Raw genomic sequence first — 19,289 nt, forward strand, 5'->3', positions numbered from 1 at the left:
GACCGCGCACCCGGAAAGCCCCAGGATCTCCAGCACCGGCCCGCGGGCAGGTCCCAGCCCCTCCCACCCCGCGGGCCTCTGTGGCTGCATGAGTCTGCCTGTCTCAAGCCGGGGAGGGAAGAGGAAGAGGGGTCCTGGAGGAGGGACTCTTGGGGGGAGGACAGACAAGGAGCCCAGGGAGCGAGTGAATGAAGGAGGCGAGCGGTTCTCTCCGCCAGGGCCCCAAGACAGACCGTCCTTTAATTCCCAGAGACAGGGACGGACAAACAGACCGACCGAGCAGTTTGAATTCAAGAAGGTGACCAGACAGAGGCGGGGCCCACAGGATGATTGTCCTCTCCGCGGGGATCTCGGTCGGAACCAAGGGACTTGAGCTAGGACAGAGCCTCGCGCCCCCGACGTGGCGGCCTCCTCAGAGACTGAGAGGGGCTCCGAGAGGCGAAAGGCTTCAATACGCAGGAGAGACAGTTCGCGTTCCCGCCAGGTTTCAAAAAGCCGCTCCAGCGGCGGCTGCCACAAGTTACCCCGTGGCGGCAAGGCACTGGGTGGCAAAACCTAGAACCGCCCCTCCCCAGGGCCCCAGGCTGCTCGCTGCTGCTAGGGCCCAGCAGCCCCATTTGGGAGAAGTCCGCGGGAGGGGGGAGGACCCACCGCAGCCGCAGCGGGTTGGGGGGGAGCTTGGTTCTTGGCCTACCATCCCCCTGTATTTTGGCCTTATTTCCCCAACAGACCTATCCCCCCCTCAGTTGTCAGGCTAAATATTTTGGCTGGGCGGGAGGGGCGGGGAGAACCGGGAGGTCCCAGCAAACCAATCCCTTTGGTCTGGGGGCGGGGAGGGCGGGAGCTGGGCGCGGCCCCTGCGTGTCGCCCCGGGAGATACCGCGGCCAGCGCAGCCAGCTGGCGCTGGGAGCCGAGCGCGCCCCGAGGGATCCGGGGAGACTCTCCCCTGAAAGTACCGCGCGCCCTGGGACCCCCGCTGCTCTCCTCGGCGCGCTCCCGGTCTGCTGCTCCGCCCTCGGGGTTGGCCGCCTCCTGGCCTGCCTTTTGCTCTGCACCCTGTGTGACTTTCTCCCTCTGCAGACCTCTCTGCGTCTCTCCCTGTCGCTGTCTGCATCTCTGTCCCCATCTCTCTGTCTCTGGGTTCTCTGTCTCCAGCTGCCTGTCACTGCTTTGTGTCTCTGTGGCTCTCACTCCTTTTTTCTGTCTCCTGCCATCTCTGTGTGGGATTCCTTGTCTCTCTGCCCCTACCCCTCCCCTTCTCTCTGAAGCCTGCTTCTCTATGTCCCTTAGGGCATGTCAGACCCTTCTCCTCCCCTGAGCCATCTGGAGGAGAGCCAGGACTGGACACCGGGCAGGGCCAGGACAATGGCAGTGCCCAGTCTGTGGCCATGGGTGGCATGCCTGCTCGTGATCCTCCTCTCCTTGGGATTTGGCCTGGATGCACTAGAGGGTGAGTCCCCAGCATTGTCTCCTCGAATCCCATCTCCCTTCCAGCCAGCGAGGAGGTCAAACAACTAAGCTTCCAGCCAGAACACATCTATTTCCCTACTGCAGTGTGAAGACTGGGGTTAGCTCTCAGAAGGACTTCCCACCAGGAAGAGCAGTTAGTGCCCCACATAAGGGTGTTTTTCTCTTAGTTCCCTGGGAGGTGAGAAGGACCTTGAAACACAGGGATGAATAGATGTCCTCTATTCCTTCTTGTGAAATCGTAATCCCAGTAAAGCCTGAATGAAAACCAAAATGAGCGGGGGAGTCTTAGAGGTCATTTCTAGGGCCACTGAATGGGAAGGGGGCAGGAACAGGATGGGTGGTGAGAACCAGGCACTATTAAACAACTGAACCCATTGTGCAGACAGGAAACTGAGGCTCAGAGAACTGAGAGGTCAAGCTAGAGTGGGTCCTGAGCTCCTGCCTTCAGGGCCCTGCCCCATGTCCCCCACCCTTAAGGCCCATCCACTGGGGTTGGGGGCTGCTTTTCATTAGTGCCCCAGGCTAGACACTTCCCGTGTGTAGGATTTCAGGGGGAACCACGTAGATTAAGATCATGGGGGTGCTGGGGGCTTGACGGGGAGAAGAAAAAAAGCTGAAGGGTGGAAGATTCAAAAAGAACAGGATGAGATGTCCCCTCTGCAATCCCACCATTCCCTTCCACACTGAGGGAGCTCAGGAATCCAGGGCTCTGTGCCTGCCTGAGGGGTCCCATGATGCCCCCAGACTGGGAGCTTCCAGGGGCAGGGCAGTCTCCCCCTCCTACAGAGACAGAGGAGTGATGCGAATAGGTTGGGGCAGGGGCTCCCCTGAAGGATGCTAGTTACAGAGGCACTGCCTGCAAGGCCCAGCTCCTCCCCTGCACCCCTCCCCTCCTCCACTGCTGTGCCAGGACAGGGCACAGCAGATGCCAGCCCAGAGCACGGTCGTCAGGACAGGAGCGCGTCCTTGGGGGGGAGGGGGCTGGTGTTTGGCCAGGGGACCCAGATGTCCTGTTCCCAGTGCAGCTCTGCACAGGGCAATGTCCTGAGGGGAGGCAGGGGTTAATCTGTGAAGGTCGTAGATTTGTTTTTCCAAATGACTCCCATCAGGGGAGCCCTAGCGAGGCAGGGGCCTGATGGGAAGTGGCATGTGGGCGCCTGAGAGAACCCCCATCTGCCTCGCAGAGCCTGATTGGCCTGCGCCTGGAGGGGCTAGAAGTGTTTTCTCATTCTCTCTCCCTCTCTTTTGTGTATGTGAGCATATATGTGCATGTGCTCAGACACACACACACACACACACACACACACACACAAACAGTTGCTGGGCAGAGCCAAGCCCAGGACCATTAATGACAACAGGGGAAAAGTGTGAAGTAAGCCTCAGGGAGCCAGCCTTGCCTGCCCACTCCCCTCTTAACCATCAGGGAATGGGCCTGGGGATGTGTGATCCGTGCGATGTTGCTGGAGGGCTAGGCAGGAACAGAGAGAGTAGAGGCTGGAGAGATTAGCGGGACTTGAATGGTGAGCTCAAGAATTCAGACTTGAGTCTCCAGCAGTGGGGAGCCATGGAGAGTATCCTTGGGAGCAAGTGAGTGCAGGGACCAGGTATCCAGCCCACTTAGGGGAATAGTCCCAGGTGCCCTGGGGAGAGAAAGGGAAATGAGGCTGGGGCCCTGGGTCTGAAGAAACCAGACACACCCAGATCCCCAAGGGCGGAGTGGACTTGGGATCCAGACGTTGATCATTCAACCCACAGTCCCTGAGTGCTCAGTGCTTCTGGGCCCCATGGGGGGATGCAAGGCTGACTAACAAGGGCCCCATCCTCAGGAGATCCATCCTTGGAGGGGGTAACAGAGATATAGATGGCAACGTTGGTGCCATGTTCTGTTGTGGGTGCTGGACTAAGTGTTGCCGAGCCTGAAGGGGAAGTAACTCAGGATCAGAGGGCCAGGGAAGGGGGAGCTTGTCCTGTAGCTTGCAGGACAAGAGCTGAGGGTGATACAAGGCCGAGGAACCCTTCTGAAGCTGGAGATATTAGTGGGGACCAGTTGATCAACTGCCGGAATGGCAGGCTGAGGAATCTAAAATTAAACTTTTGGCAGTGGGGAGCCATGGAATGTCCTTGGGAGAGTAACAAATGCAGGGACCAAGCACCTGGCTCCCTTGGGCCTGGGAGAGAAGTGGAGGGGGTGAAGCTCAGACTACTGCTTTCCAGTCACAGAATTCATTCATTCATTCATCAAATATTTATTGAGTGCCAGTTTTGTGCCAGGCACTGTACCAGGCACCAAGGATACAGCAAAGAATTATACAAAGATCCCTGCTCTTCTGGAGCTTACAGTAAACAAAATAAAGAAGTAAATTACATATTAGCCAGTGCTAAGAATTAGAGAGAAAAATAAAGTAGGAAGGGGGAGTAGGGAGTGTTGTCAATTTAAATAGGATGGTCAGGGAAGGCCTCACATTTGAGCAAACACTTAAAGCAGGTGAGTGTGCCATTTAGAGGGAAAAGTATTCTAGCCAGAGGGAATGGAAGGTGCAAAGACCCCAAGCAAAGCTTGGCTTGGCTTGTTTGAGGAACAGCGAAGAGGTCAGTGTGGCTGAAGGGGAGAGAGGAAGGGGCTGAAGTCAGAGAGGCTGCAGAGGCCTTGTAGGCTGTGGTGAGGACTTTGGTTTTACATCAGTGAGATGGGGGCCACTGGGGACTTTTGAGCAGTGGAGGAACGTGATCCAACTTGTGTTTTGAAATGACTCTTACTATAGAGTAGAGAATAGACCATAGAGGGGACAAGGGCGGAAGTGGGGAGACCATTTGGAAGGCTGTTACTGTAAACCCAGGGGAAGATGATGATGAAGCAGTGAAGGTGGTGATGAGTGGTTGGATTCTGGATTTTCTTCTTTTTGGCGAGGAAGATTAGCGCTGAGGTAATGTTACCAATCCTCCTCTTTTTTTGCTGAGGGAGATTGGCCCTGGGCTAACATCCATGCCCATCCTCCTCTCCTTTATATGTGGGACGCCTGCCACAGCATGGCTTGATGAGCAGTGTGGAGGTCTGCACCCGGTTTCCAAACCTGCAAACCCCGGACCGCCGAAGTGGAGCACGGGAACTTAAGCATTACCCACCGGGCCGGCCCCCTGGATGTATTTTAAAGATAGAGCCCACGGAGTGTGGGGGTGAGAGAAGGAAAGGAGCTGAGGATGGCTTTAGATCTGGAGTCTGACTGAAGTTACGATTAACAAGAAGTGGGAGTGGGTTTGGGAGGGAAGGTCCGGAGCTCACTTTTGTCCATGTTGGCTCATCTGGGAGAGATTCGTCGACTGCAGGTGAGGCCTCAGAGGCTCAGGGAGGAGGTCACCCCACACCCAGAGCAGAGCCCATCTCCCCCTCAAGGTCCCACTCCCAATGTGGTCCCCTTCCTCCAAAGCTGCCAGGGCGGGATGGGGAGCTCGGACCAGGCTGCACTAACAGGTCCTGCCACGTGTGCCCACAGTGTGCCCCAGCCTGGACATCCGCTCAGAGGTGGCAGAGCTGCGGCGGCTGGAGAACTGCAGCATGGTGGAGGGCCACCTGCAGATCCTGCTCATGTTCACAGCCACCGGCGAGGACTTCCGCGGCCTCAGCTTTCCACGCCTTACCCAGATCACCGACTACCTGCTCCTCTTCCGTGTCTATGGCCTGGAGAGCCTGCGTGACCTCTTCCCCAACCTAGCGGTCATCCGCGGTGCCCGCCTCTTCCTGGGCTACGCGCTGGTCATCTTCGAGATGCCACACCTGCGCGACGTGGGACTGCCGGCGCTAGGGGCCGTGCTGCGTGGGGCTGTGCGCGTGGAGAAGAACCAGGAGCTCTGCCACCTCTCCACCATTGACTGGGGCCTGCTGCAACCTTCACCTGGCGCCAACCACATCGTGGGCAACAAGCTGGGCGAGGAGTGTGCCGACGTATGCCCCGGCGTGCTGGGCGCCTCTGGCGAGCCCTGCGCCAGGACCACCTTCAGCGGGCACACCGACTACAGGTGCTGGACCTCCAGCCACTGCCAGAGAGGTGGGCACTGGCACAGAACATGACTTGGGGGCACAGGGGGGACAGAGTAGCCAGAGGATGGTGTGGGTCAGTACTCTGCCATCACTGTTTATTTTAATCCTCACTCATCCTATGAGGCAGGTACTACTGTTATTCCCGTTTTGCAGATGAGGAAACTGAGGCGCAAAAAAGTTAAAAAACTGATGTGGCCTGAAGCAGTCAAGGGCTAGGCACAAGACAGCGTCACGTGGTCATGGAGACCGTAAAGGACAGGTACAAGGTGGGCATGGGGGAAAGGGTAGGCATGAGTAGATAGAAGGCAGCAGCGCAAGAAGCAGTATGGGGCAGTGGTTAAGTGCAAGGCCCGACGGCCTGGGTTCGAATCTCAGCTCCACTACTTACTGGCTGTGTTCAGTTAGCCTATCTGTGCCTCAGTTTCCTCACCTGTAAAATGATCCTAGGGTTGTTATGAGGGATGAGCTATTCTATAAAGCATTAGAGCAGTGCCTGGGCCATGGTAGTAGCTCTGTGTTCCCCATGAAAGTGGCCACAGCACAGGTGGTCCAGGGTAGGCTGGCAGTACTGTAGTGGGGAGTTTGGGAGCTGGGCGGGAAAAGAAAGGAGGAAGCGACAGATGAAGGACAAATATTGTGAGGTGGGATCTTCTAGGAAGTAAGGTGCATGGAGAGGAACCGAGGCAGGGAGCAGAGAAAAGGGGAGTGGAGTAAGGAGGGCTGCGTGGAGGAGGAAGTGCAAGTTATGGGGGAGGAAGGAAGACCTTTCAGAGGCTGGGAGCAAATCTGGGGGCCCTCAGCCTGGGGCTCTTTCCACACAGCTCCCGGAGGTCAGCTCCCCTCACCCCAACACCTCAGCCTCAGGGCAGAAGAGTAACCAGATCCCCACTGTATCCGCTGGGCCCCACCTCCCCAATGCCTCCCTGTTGGCTGTAAACACAGCTGCTGCATGTCCTCTCTCGTGTTTAGTGTCAACAAGCCCCGGCTGACCCCCACCACCCGCATCGCTCCCACAGACATCCAGCTGCCACTGTGCAGAGCTCCCAGGCCACTGGGCCTCCAGCCCCAAACCCGCCCACTGCTGCTTGGGACCGCCTCCTGCCCAGGGCAGGGCACTGAAGAGGGAGGAGGTATGGGCAGGGGCACGGGTGAAATGAACAGTGGTGGCCTCTGTTTCCACACACTCCCAGGCCCACCTTGCCCCAGGCCTGGCTGCTCAGAAGGAGCTGGCTGGCTCACCCTGGCACCATGCCCAGTGCTGATCTGGGCACCAGGCCTAGACAGGACAGCAGGCTGGGGAGCAGCAGCCCTGATGGACAAGGTCACTGCTCTGTCCTGAGTTCTGACACCCCTGACCAGGCACTGTGGGAGGTGGGGAGCCACAGAGAGGGGCCACAGTCCTTGTCCTCAAGAGCCCCTGTCTAAGGAAAACAGAGTCAGCAACCAGTGTCATCTGAACGGGAGGGATTTGGGTGCAAACTAAGAGCATTATCCCAGGAGGAGGGGTGGGGCCAGGATCACGGATGGGTGGATCAGGGCTAACCCAGCACTCTGCCCACAGTGTGCCCCTGTCCCCGTGGACTGGCCTGCACGGCTCGGGGTGAGTGCTGCCACGTCGAATGCCTGGGGGGCTGCAGCCGGCCGGAAGACCCCCATGCCTGCGTCGCCTGCCGCCACCTCTACTTCCAGGGCGCCTGCCACCGGGCCTGCCCTCCAGGCACCTACCAGCATGAGTCCTGGCGCTGCGTCACAGCCCAGCGCTGTGCCAGCCTGCGCTCTGTGCCCGGCCGCATCTCCACCTTCGGCATCCACCAGGGCAGCTGCCTGGCCCAGTGCCCTCCAGGCTTCACTCGTAATGGCAGCAGGTGAGTGTAGGGTGGGTGGGGGGCATCCTTGGAGCATTAAGGAGCCCCACACTGGTCCAGGGCTCATGCCACACCCTCCGCTTGCCCCTGCTAGCATATTCTGCCACAAGTGCGAGGGGCTGTGCCCCAAAGAGTGCAAGGTGGGCACCAAGACCATCGACTCCGTCCAGGCGGCGCAGGATCTGGTGGGCTGCACCCACGTGGAGGGGAGCCTCATCCTCAATCTTCGCCAGGGCTGTTAGTACCTTCCTCGGGCCACGCCTCTCCTCCAGGCCACACCCTTCCTCCCGGCCACGCCCCTTACAATGACCCAGCTAAAGCACCACTTTCCATCACCCTGGGTCTCAGCCCTGAGGGCACCCCTTCCCTGAGCCCCCATGCAGCACCCCCACCCTGTGGACCCATCACTTTCCCTGCGCCTGCTCCAGCCTTGTCTTCCCCGTGCCCAGACAACCTGGAGCAGGAGCTGCAGCGCAGCCTGGGGCTGGTGGAGACCATCACTGGCTTCCTCAAAATCAAGCACTCCTTTGCTCTCGTGTCCCTGGGCTTTTTCAAGAACCTGAAACTAATCCGAGGGGACGCCATGGTGGATGGGTAAGGGGTCAAAAACAGGCCTCTGACCAGCTCTCTCTATCACATCTCTTCCCCAACACTCCCAAAACAGTGGTGAAGAGCATGGGCTCTGAAACCAGCTCTACTACTTACTAGCTGTGTGACTCTGGGTAGGTTACTTAACTTCTCTGGTCCTCAATTTTCTCATCTGTAAAATGGGGTTACTATAACACTACTTATTTCTTAGGGCTGTTGTGAATATGACTTAAGTTGTTATGTATAAAGCACTTAAAACAGTGCCTGGAATGCATTACATACCATATAAATTATAGTTACATATAACTCTATGGGTTGGCCATAATTGTTATCATCTGATCCTCTCAGCTGCAGAGCAAGACTGTGTGGGTTTGAATCCCATTCCTACCACCTACCAGTCGAGGCCTACCCATAATACAGCCAGGATGTTTCAAAATAATGTTTTTAAATTGCCATCCAGCCAACTGGTTCCTCATGCCTCCTGGCACATTGCCATGTACCCCCAGGGGTGCCCACACTCCAGCGGGAGAGGCAGAGCCCCAGTGTGAGTACTACTCCTCCCTGTGTCCCCAAAGCCAGGACAGAGCCTGGCACAGAGCAGGTGCCTGGTTAATGTGAGAGGAGGGAATGAGGGAGGCAGAGAAACTGCTGCCCCCATTTCACTGATGAGGAAAACACCCAGAAAGTGTGGGTGACTTGCCAGACATTACACTCTTGGTCAGTGGCACAGAGTGGGTGTGTACGAATGCCCCATGTGTGCTGGGTGTGAGTGGGCTGCTGAGGGCCCCTCCTCCCCTGGGCCTCCAGCACAGCCCCTCCAGGAGAAGTGCATAAGGCACCCCTGCCCCACCCCTTGCCCCCACCTCCCATGCAGAGCAATGTCCCCCGGCCTCCCCCAGGAACTACACTCTGTATGTGCTGGACAATCAGAACCTACAGCAGCTGGGCTCCTGGGTGGCTGCCGGGCTCACCATTCCGGTTGGCAAGATCTACTTCGCCTTCAACCCACGCCTCTGCTTGGAGCACATCTACCGCTTGGAGGAGGTGACCGGCACACGGGGAAGGCAAAACAAGGCCGAGATCAACCCCCGCACCAACGGAGACCGAGCCGCCTGTGAGGCCCGACGCCCCAACTCCAGAGCGATCGATCACAGTCGCAATGGGAGACACGACCCCAGGAAACACCCAGTCGCGCACACACGCATTCACACACACTGAAACACACTAGACACCCACCCGGGTGGGAGGGGGCGCTTGACGAGGACAGTGTGATAAGTTCTCTTCAGAGGCCGCGTTGGGGTGGGATGCCGCGGGGTCAGGGTGGGGGCTTGGAAGTAGGCGGCTCAAGCGGGTGACGAGCGCGGTTGAGAGCAGGTGTTCGCCCCTCGCCCCGCCCAGGCCAGACTCGTACCCTGCGCTTCGTGTCCAACGTGACGAAGGCCGACCGCATCTCGCTGCGCTGGGAGCGCTACGAGCCCCTGGAGGCTCGCGACCTACTCAGCTTCATCGTGTACTACAAGGAGTCGTGAGTGCCGGGGGCGGGGCCAGAGCGGGGCGGGGCCAGAGCGCGAGAGGGGTCGGAACCCGACCCCGCCAATTTGTTCACGACAGCAGGCAGGTGAGGGCAGAACGTCGCGGGGCTGTGGACAGCCAGGAAGCCAGGATCCCCAAGTCGCACTCCCTTGTAGAGCCCATATCTGGCTCTCTCCTCTCACCTTCTTCATCCCTCCACCTTTCACTTCACCCAGTGAAATGGAGAGGGCAATCAGAACTCCTGAGAGCCCAGGAGAGGCGCCCCGCTGGGAAGGCTGGGATAATTAAACTTCAATTCACTTGCTAATGTTCTGCACTGACCACATGCTCCTGCCCCAGCAGCGGTCTGGGGAGTACCCGCTAATTTGGCCAGTTTTATGCACAGCTTTGCCAGCATTTCATTAAAGCCTGAGGAAGAGAGGGAGCAGGGACAGCCAAGGACTGGCTGCTCTTTTCTTTGGAAAGAGAGTACTGACCATAGCAGGAGGGATAGTGGTTAGACCACACGAAGGACTTCCCCAAAAGCATGGCTAGGAATCAAAAATAGAAATCCTTAGAGGAGAGAGATGGATTTGGGATGGCAAGCTGGGAGGGCAAGAGTGAGGAGTACTCTCCCTCTATGGTAGATAGAAGATGAGAGCTTCCTGGCTTGGAAGCATTTCCTATGAATTAAAATTGAGAGGTCTTGGGGCCCACCTGGTGGCGTAGCAGTTAAGTTCGCGCACTCCGCTTCAGCGGCCCAGTGTTTGCGGGCCCGGATCCCGGGCGTGGACCTCCACACCCCTCATCAAGCCATGCTGTGGTGGCGTCCCACATACAAAATAGAGGAAGATTGGCACAGATGTTAGCTCAGGGCCAATCTTCCTCACCAAAAAAAAAAAAAAATCGAGAGGTCTTAGTTGCCCACTAGCATAGGGCCTGGCCTGGGAGGAAGGGAGGGAAGTCAGTGGTGGGAGGCCTGCTCAAATGGCCAAGGCTCTCCTAGGCCTCAGCGATAGGTGAGGGTCTCTACTATGGGGAAGCTAGACAGTTTGTTAAATGCAGATTCCCCGGTCCCTCCCCCATGGATTCTGATTCAATTAGTCCTAGGTAGGGCCCATGAATGTGCATTTCTAACAAGCTTCCTGGTAATGATGAATCTTCTGGTCCATGGACCACACTTTGAGGAGCGCTAACAGGGACTGCAATGTAAATGACACCCCCTGGCTTGTGCAGCTTACAACCTGCACAACTATACACAGCTGCCTCTCCGGTCAAAAGGCAGAGAATCTTAGAGGTCCTTCAGGAAGCTCCCCTAACACCACTGCCTTGCAGTGTGGCTGTGGCTGTGCTCCCTGAGAGACGTATACCGTGGATCAATTCCAGCTCTGAGCAGACCCACTCAGTGAGTTTGTCATGCCCACAAGGCACCTGCCCCAAAGGACAGACCCATACCTGCTTCTGGATGCCCTCATGCATACTGGAAGAAGAATGACAATGAGAGTCTTGGGGTGATTCAGAGAGGAAAGGGGTGCTAGAAAGTGGGAGTAAGGCTGAGCTGCCCCTCAGCTCCAGGGATGGGGTGTTCAGCCCATTCCAGAATGCCACGGAGCACGTGGGTCCAGATGCCTGTGGGACCCAGAGCTGGAATCTGCTGGATGTGGAGCTGCCCCTAAGCCGCACCCAGGAGCCAGGGGTGACCCTGGCCCCTCTCAAGCCCTGGACACAGTACGCAGTGTTTGTGCGGGCCATCACGCTGACCACTGCTGAGGACAGCCCCCACCAAGGAGCCCAGAGCCCCATCGTCTACCTCCGAACCCTGCCTGCGGGTAGGCTGAAGCCTTTGAAGGGGATGGGAGCTAGATGCCTGGTCCTAGTGAGAATGGGGGAACCCAGCACCAGAAATAGAGAAGCCGGGTCACTGAACACCTGGCTCGTCAAGGCTGGGAGGCCAGATGCTTGAGTCCTAGAAAGAAGAGGATGCATTCGCCTAGGTCCTAGGGAAGCTGTGGGTGGGAGAGTGCAGGGGGAACGCCTGAGACAATCCAAGGGCCTTTGGGGGACAAAATGCTGAGTTCTAAGAAGGGGAGGTTGAGGGTCACCTATTTCTCAGGAGAAGGGGGTTGTCGGACCCCAGAGAGAGGTGCCCATTACCAGACAGTATTAGAAAGGGGGATCCGCGGCACCTCAGATGTACCCTCCTCACACCCCTAGCGCCCACGGTGCCCCAGGACGTCATCTCCACGTCCAACTCCTCGTCCCATCTGCTGGTGCGCTGGAAGCCACCGACCCAGCGCAACGGGAACATCACCTACTACCTGGTGCTGTGGCAGCGTCTGGCAGAGGACGGCGACCTCTACCTCAACGACTACTGCCACCGCGGTGCGCAGCGGGGAGGCGCGGGCCGGAGGGCTTGGGGCGCTCGGGCCGTGGCCGCTGTCCGGCTAACTACTTCCTTCCCGCCGCCGTGCTAGGCTTGCGGCTGCCAACCAGCAACAACGACCCCCGCTTCGACCGCGAAGACGGGGAACTCGAGGCCGAGATGGAGCCCGGCTGCTGCCCTTGCCAGCACCCACCTCCTGGGCAGGTCCTGCCACCGCTGGAAGCGCAAGAGGCCTCGTTCCAGAAGAAGTTTGAAAACTTTCTGCACAACGCCATCACCATCCCCAAGTGCGGCTTCGCGCGCGGGCCGGATGGGCGGGGCCCAGGAGGGTCGGGTCTTGCTGGGGGTGGGGGCTTTGTGGGCGTGGCTATGTTGTGTGGGCGGGGCCTGGGTTGTGGGTGTGTTTGGAGGCCCTCTGTCGCTACTTAGGGCACTGGGGAGCGCTCTGGGAGGGCTTGACGGGACCCTCCCTGGCCTCCTCAGATCTCCTTGGAAGGTGACGTCCATCAACAAGAGCCCTCAAAAGTAAGCGGGGGTGGGGCCGGGGCTGAGGGGCGGGGCTCCCGGGGCAGGGCCAGGGCTCTGACTCGTGCCTTCCGCAGGGACTCAGGGCGGCACCGCCGGGCCGTGGGGGCCCTCCGGCTTGGGCGGAACAGCTCGGATTTCGAAATCCAAGAGGACAAAGTGCCTCGGGAGCGAGCGGTGCTGAGTGGCCTGCGCCACTTCACGGAATACCGGATCGACATCCATGCCTGCAACCACGCGGCGCACACCGTGGGCTGCAGCGCTGCCACCTTCGTCTTTGCGCGCACCATGCCCCACAGTAGGTGACGCCCCTCACCTTCTACCCCCACCGACCCCAAGGACCTTCTACCCCCACCACCGACCCCCTGTCTAACTAGTGCTCCAACTAGCGAATTTGACCTCCCGCTAACTCCAGAGCCTCGCTTTGCTCGCCCCTCCCAGTCCCCCATAATCCCAGAGCTCCCTCAAACCTCTCGGTTTAGCCCCCTTGGGTTTGAACACGGAGATAAGAGGAAACACTTGTGGCCGGGCTGCCTGATGCCCTCTCCTGCAGGAGAGGCGGATGGAATCCCAGGGAAGGTGGCCTGGGAGGCGGCCAGCAAGAGCAGTGTCCTCCTGCGCTGGCTTGAGCCACCGGACCCCAACGGACTTATCCTCAAGTATGAAATCAAGTACCGCCGCTTGGGAGAGGTAGGTACCCCAGGGCACCCCTAACCCTGCCCCACATTGTGCCTCTATCCTCTTCCCAGTCAGCTGTTCTGTGTTGCCCTCAGGAGGCCACAGTACTGTGCGTGTCCCGCCTGCGATATGCCAAGTTTGGGGGAGTCCACTTGGCCTTGCTGCCCCCTGGAAACTACTCTGCCAGAGTTCGGGCAACCTCACTGGCTGGCAATGGCTCCTGGACAGACAGTGTCGCTTTCTACATCCTTGGCCCAGGTATACATGGCTTCTGTCCCAGACAGCCCCACCTGGGTCCCCAGCCACATCCCCATTGTAGAAACCACAGGCCCATCCACCCCATTCCCCCCCCCCCCCATTCCTCATTGTGGAAAGAGAAGCATCCTCTACCCCCTGGCTTCTCTATCTTTGACCCTACCCTCTGCTGCCCTCTGACCGCCAGAGGAGGAAGACTCCGGGAGTCTGCACGTCCTTCTCACTGTCACCCCTGTGGGGCTCATGCTGCTCATCATTCTTGCTGCCCTCGGATTCTTCTATGGCAAGAAGAGGTGATGACAAGTCCCACCAGTTCCCAACCCCCTTCTCTCCCTGAGCCCTCATCATAAGGTCAGTGCAGTAGGAGGGTAGTAGATGAGACAGCAGAAAGGACTTCCTTAGAAGCAGTCATTCTTCCCCTGGGGGCTGCATGGAGGGGACATACCTTTCAGCTAGGGTGACCAATTTGTCCTGGTTTGCCTGGGACTTTCCTGATCTTAGCAGTGGAAGTCCTGCATCCTGGGAAACCCCTCAGTCTGGGCACACCAGGACTATTGGTCACCACACTCTCAGCCCGAGAAAAAATGAAGCTGGTCCTACCATAGCAGGGGGAGAATCAGGAGACCTCAGGATATGTCCTCGGATGCTTGATGTCGGATCCCCCTGGGGCTGAATGCAAGGGGGAAATGGGGGCAGGACTTTGATTAGCTGGGTTCTAAGGACTAGCTGAGGAGGCAGGAGCCCTCTACTCCTGTCCTCCTTATTCCCAGCCCGTCAGATCCCAGATCCCAGGACTAGAACCAAGACCAGTTTGGAAATTGCTTAGGGCTTCCCAGGGGTCAAGACCTTGATCAGGGCTGGGGGCATGGTCAGTTACTTCCCTTCTTGCAATTCCCTCTTCCTCGTTCTCTGACATTGCTCTTTCCTTCTTGAGGACACTTCCAGCCTGACCCCCTTCCCTCCCATTGCAGAAACAGCACCCTGTACACCTCTGTGAATCCAGAGTATTTCAGCGCCTCTGATAGTAGGTCTGGGGATGGGTGGACAGGTGTTGTGGGAAGGGAGACAGGAGGGGAGGAGAGGCAGACTTCCAGGAGACTTTCTTGGAGAAGGCAGCCTTGGGACCCGAGCCCTTCAGAAGAGGAGAGAAGTGGGTGGAGGCATGGCAGAAAGCAGTGTCCTCGCCTCTTGACCCCTTCCTCCTCTCAGTGTACGTGGCTGACGAGTGGGAGGTGCCTCGGAAGCAGATCTCCATAATCCGAGAACTAGGCCAGGGCTCTTTCGGGATGGTATATGAGGGGCTGGCACAAGGACTGGAGGCTGGAGAGGAGTCCACGCCTGTGGCCCTGAAGACGGTGAATGAGCTGGCCAGCCCACGGGAACGCATTGAGTTCCTCAAGGAAGCCTCTGTCATGAAGGCATTCAAGTGTCACCATGTGGTAAGGGAGGCTCAGGGGCATTATCAGGGTCATAATTAGGGTAAAGTTCATGTGGTAAGAGGGATAGGGTCAGGGATGAGGCCAGGGCACCTCAAGGTCAGGGTTGGGACTGTGGTTAGGATCCTAATTGGGGTAAAGGTCATGGTTGGGGTTAGAGTCAAAACAGGGTCCTGGCAGGGCCGTGGTAGAATCATGGCTAGGGCTGAGATCAGTCATGCGCCGGGGGCAATATTGAGTGTCCAGATCATTATTAGGGTTATGATTGGGATCAAGGTCAGAGTTGGGCCAATCATGAAGATTGGGACGATAGTCATATATGATCAGGGTCACGGGTTAGGGTTAGGGTCATTGTTAGGTCAGGATTAGGGATATGGTCACGGTTGGGGTTAGGGTCAGGTTTGGTGTCTTAGTCAGGTTGTGACCACAGCAGGTCAAGGTTTTACCCAGGTGGGTCAAGGGGGCTGGGTGGACCTGCAACCAGGCTCTTTGTCCGTCCCAGGTGCGTCTCCTGGGTGTGGTATCTCAGGGCCAGCCAACTTTGGTCATCATGGAGTTAATGACTCGTGGGGACCTCAAGAGCCATCTTCGATCTTTGCGGCCTGAGGCAGAGGTGGGGACCAGGAAGACCCTGGGGCAAGGGGCTGGGGAGTTAGAGAAGACTTGAGTACAGTTTTGGGGGGCAATCCTTGGGTAGGAGTCCAGCCTCTAGGTTCCTTCTTCACCAGCCCCCTCTCTTGCCTCTAGAACAACCCGGGGCTCCCACGGCCGGCACTGGGAGATATGATCCAGATGGCTGGTGAGATCGCGGATGGCATGGCCTACCTTGCCGCCAATAAGTTTGTGCACCGAGACCTGGCAGCCCGAAACTGCATGGTGTCTCAGGACTTCACTGTCAAGATCGGGGGTACAGAGGGTGCCAGGCGGGTGAGGGCAGTGTGAGGAGTAGAGAGACTCCCCCCAAGCTAGGCATTAGGAGGTCAAGGCCTAGCCCACAGCTCTGTCCCTGAGAGCCTGTGAGAACTTTAGCAAATCCCACCCCTCACCAGATCTCAGTCTCCTCATCCAAGGGCAGAGGGGTTTGGCTGGGATGATCTCTGAGGTCCTTTGAGCCTGCACGTTCCAGGATTCTTGGAGACTGTGGAGGTGGAGAGGGTTGGGGCAGGAGCTGGTATGTGCCTCTTCTGCCTCACACCCTGTCCACCCTCACTTTCCACCCTCACTTTCCAGACTTCGGGATGACTCGAGATGTGTATGAGACAGATTATTACCGCAAGGGCGGGAAGGGGCTGCTGCCCGTGCGCTGGATGGCCCCCGAGTCCCTCAAAGATGGAATCTTCACCACCCACTCGGATGTCTGGTGGGGCCTGGCTGGAGCAGAGGGCCCAGGGGATGTGGAGCGGGGTCTGGGGAGAGGCTGGGGGGCACCTCCTCAGGGCACCCTGAGCAGCATGCAGGGTGCTGGGCTCAGGCCCTCCTACGTGTCCTCCAGGTCCTTTGGCGTGGTGCTCTGGGAGATCGTGACCCTGGCTGAACAGCCCTACCAGGGCTTATCCAACGAGCAGGTGCTCAAGTTTGTCATGGACGGTGGGGTCCTAGAGGAGCTGGAGAGCTGTCCACTTCAGCTGTGAGTCACCCCAGCCTGCCCTTTCCTCAACCCTACTCTGCCCACACCTGCCCCCTGTCTCCAGGATTCTGACTCACCTCCTCTGATGCTCTACTTTCACTGATCCCCAGCTCGGAGCCCTCCAACTCTAGATCCCCACCACAACCCCCATTCACTCCCCTGTGACCTTCCTAGACCTAATCTCCCGTGACCCCACCGCCAACTCTCAGTGCAGGAGGTGGGGGCGTGGCGGGGGCTCCTCTGACACTGCCCCCCCGCCACCAGGCAGGAGCTGATGAGCCGCTGCTGGCAGCAGAACCCACGCCTGCGCCCAACCTTCACCCACATCCTGGACAGCATACAGGGGGAGCTTCGGCCCTCCTTCCGCCTCCTCTCCTTCTATTACAGCCCGGAGTGCCGGGGTGGCCAGGCTTCCTTGCTGCCCACCGATGTAGAGCCCAACTCCCTGCCAACCCCAAAAGGGGCTTCCTCAAACTTCAGCCCCCAAAATGGGGGTCCAGGGCACTGAGGAGCACCCCCACCCTTGGCTGATTGACCTCCCACAGGCAGAGAGGAAGAGACCTGACCTTTGGGGCATGAGATGTGTAGACGTTCACACCCCCACCCATGCTCAGACAGGGCAGAGGGTGGCCGAGGGCGGGACAGAAAGCAGGAGCAGGAAAGATTAGGGAGGGTCAGGGCAGACTCACTGTCGGGAAGGTTTCTCAGGAGCCTGAGTTCTCCATGAGAAAGTAAGCAAGGTCACAGAAGGAGGAGCAGAGATCAGACCATGGACAAGATGTCCTGGCCCTCGGAGTGACAGACCCTACTCAGGCTAGGGAGAGAGGGCCTGCCTGCCCCAGAGGCAGTGTCCGTAGAACCCCACCCTCAGCTTGGGTCTCCTGTGGACATCTGGGGCCATCAACACACTTGAAACCAGATGAGCAACCAGAATTGGGCCTGTAAGCCTCTCTGTCCATGTTTGGGGTGCTGGGGATGGGGTGTCCATATGACTGCCCTTCTTACCCCTGCATTTCACCTCCTCCCCTCTGCCCCATACACCAGGTGGTGGGGAGAATCCGGGGACCTGGGTGAGCAGGTCCCCAGCCTGGCCTTGTAGGCCTGCCCTCACCTCTGCCTCTCCTTTGCCACACCCAGGGACCCCCAGCTTGGTGCTCTTCCTTCCTCTTCTCCAGGGGCATCCCTTGGAGTGATTCACCCCTTCTCCCAGTCTCTTCCCCTCAATCTCCCTCATACCCTTGGATTATTAAGGCTTTAAGAGCCTTGCTTCCTCCCTGCCCTAACTCCTGCCCCCCCGCCCCCTGCCTCTCATGGGAAGATGGGAGAAGGCACAATAAATGCCGAGTCTGTTTGTACCCTGGTCCCGGGCAGCCCATTATCTCTCCATCTACATGGTGTTAACACTGGATGAACTTCCTCCCTCCCTCCTTGGGGACTTGACGTGGTGACCCCGAGGCGGTGATACGGGATAAATACACTGCTGTCAAACACCACCTCCACGAACCCCTGTGCAGCCAGGGTTGCCATGACAGTGAAGCTAGACAATCCTGCTCTTATCTGCTGCTCAGGCGGCCAGAAGCGGCTGAGCCCGGCAGGGCAGCTTTGTACTGGCCTCCCAGCCTCACCAGCCCGTCTCCCACACCTCATCTTTAGGTCATCCCTCACTATTTCCATAGGGCAGACCCTTCCTAGGGTGTCACAGGACAGACTTGAAGTGGGCAGAACAGGGGTAGGGGAGGGGCCTTGATGACACCACCAGTCCATGCTGGATGCTACCCAGCCAAGGCAGGGGACATACATCAGAGCAGAGTCTGTGTGTCTGGCTCCCTACGGTTATTCCAACCCAGGAGCAGAGATGCCCTGGAGGCATGTTGAAGGAGCACAAGGGAGTCTATTTCCAGGCTCTTACGCCAGTGCCATTAGAGCATATGAAGGGGAGAGATACAGACGAATGACTTAAAACCTTGGTGAAGGAGGTGGCAGCAGAAGGGGCTGGTCATGGCTCAGGGCTTGTTAGCATCCTGTACCAGCATCTTCCGCATCCAGGTCCTGAGGACCAGAGCTCCCATGCTGCCCCTCGCTGCCACATGCTGCCTCACATGGGGGTCTGGGGAGATTTGCACTTGTAAGCATGCTTGCTTGCTCCAGCAGCTGTCCTGCAAACCATAGCTCCTTAGGGCAGGGCCTGAGTGGCCTGGGCATGAGTCTGTGTGAGGCCGTCTTTATGACAGCAATTACATCTCATATACACTACCCCGACAGGGTCACCGTGGGCAGCAAGGACCACCTGTCCTAAGCACCCCTGCCTGTCATTGGTGGCTGAAGCAACAGTGACCCCTAATGGTTACTGGTGGAACCACAGCCAAGGGAGAAAAGAGTAAGGGAGGTTGTTCTCTCCTGGCTGTGTTGCTGGTCTCAGAGAAGCCCCCAGCAGAGGGGAAGGGAGGAGGGACTCCACACAAAAGCCCTGGATCTGAGACCTGCACAGTCACACCGAGCACACAGGCACACCTGCACTTGCACAGGCCTGGAAGGCAGCAGTGGGGTCAAGCCCTCTCCCCACCACCCGTGCCTACTAACCTCCACAGTGCTGGACGTTGCAGGCTCAGAAAGTGCTAGTCATCTGGATATGGAGGGGCTTAAGGAAGGGATTGGGAGTCGAAGAAAAGAGAGCTTCATAAAAATGCTGTCTGTGCTCCGCCTCCAAAGATGAGCAGGTGGTGGCTGGCTCAGAAGAACTTTTTGGAGAAGGATGTAAGGATGCTAGAAGACAAACTCCACTGCCATCCATGTCCTAGAGAAGAACTGGATTTAACAAGTAGCAAGAGAGATGGGGGATAGACTTCATAAGGGCTTCCCAATTCTACAGGAAAGCTTTGTAGAGGGAAGAAGTGTCTTCTCTCTGAGATAGCT

General features: G+C 58.0%; 1 protein-coding gene across 1 annotated transcript; it reads left to right on the plus strand.

Moving 5' to 3' along the window:
* Window positions 1–1,297: 1,297 nt before the first annotated feature.
* Window positions 1,298–17,744, plus strand: INSRR (insulin receptor related receptor). The gene is made up of 22 exons (XM_004436241.3): window positions 1,298–1,451; window positions 4,963–5,514; window positions 7,069–7,372; window positions 7,467–7,609; window positions 7,822–7,966; window positions 8,860–9,074; window positions 9,359–9,485; window positions 11,063–11,301; window positions 11,687–11,854; window positions 11,947–12,142; window positions 12,339–12,380; window positions 12,458–12,678; window positions 12,934–13,070; window positions 13,154–13,316; window positions 13,501–13,606; window positions 14,285–14,337; window positions 14,523–14,752; window positions 15,252–15,362; window positions 15,497–15,656; window positions 15,980–16,109; window positions 16,242–16,376; window positions 16,641–17,744. The coding sequence occupies exons 1-22, from the start codon at window positions 1,367–1,369 to the stop codon at window positions 16,882–16,884; spliced, it is 3,906 nt and encodes a 1,301-aa protein (XP_004436298.2). The 5' UTR covers window positions 1,298–1,366; the 3' UTR covers window positions 16,885–17,744.
* The last annotated feature ends 1,545 nt before the right edge of the window (window positions 17,745–19,289 follow it).

Source organism: Ceratotherium simum, chromosome 2, assembly GCF_057802395.1.
Source record: "Ceratotherium simum simum isolate JZ-2026a chromosome 2, ASM5780239v1, whole genome shotgun sequence".
Classification (NCBI taxonomy): domain Eukaryota; kingdom Metazoa; phylum Chordata; class Mammalia; order Perissodactyla; family Rhinocerotidae; genus Ceratotherium; species Ceratotherium simum.

Excerpts from the sequence above, each read along its gene's own strand:
- INSRR (XM_004436241.3), top strand. The coding sequence starts at position 1,367 with ATGGCAGTGCCCAGTCTGTGGCCATGGGTGGCATGCCTGCTCGTGATC. Across the intron at positions 11,302-11,686 it reads CCTCCGAACCCTGCCTGCGG|CGCCCACGGTGCCCCAGGAC; the intron begins GTAGGCTGAAGC and ends TCACACCCCTAG. Across the intron at positions 16,110-16,241 it reads ACCACCCACTCGGATGTCTG|GTCCTTTGGCGTGGTGCTCT; the intron begins GTGGGGCCTGGC and ends CGTGTCCTCCAG.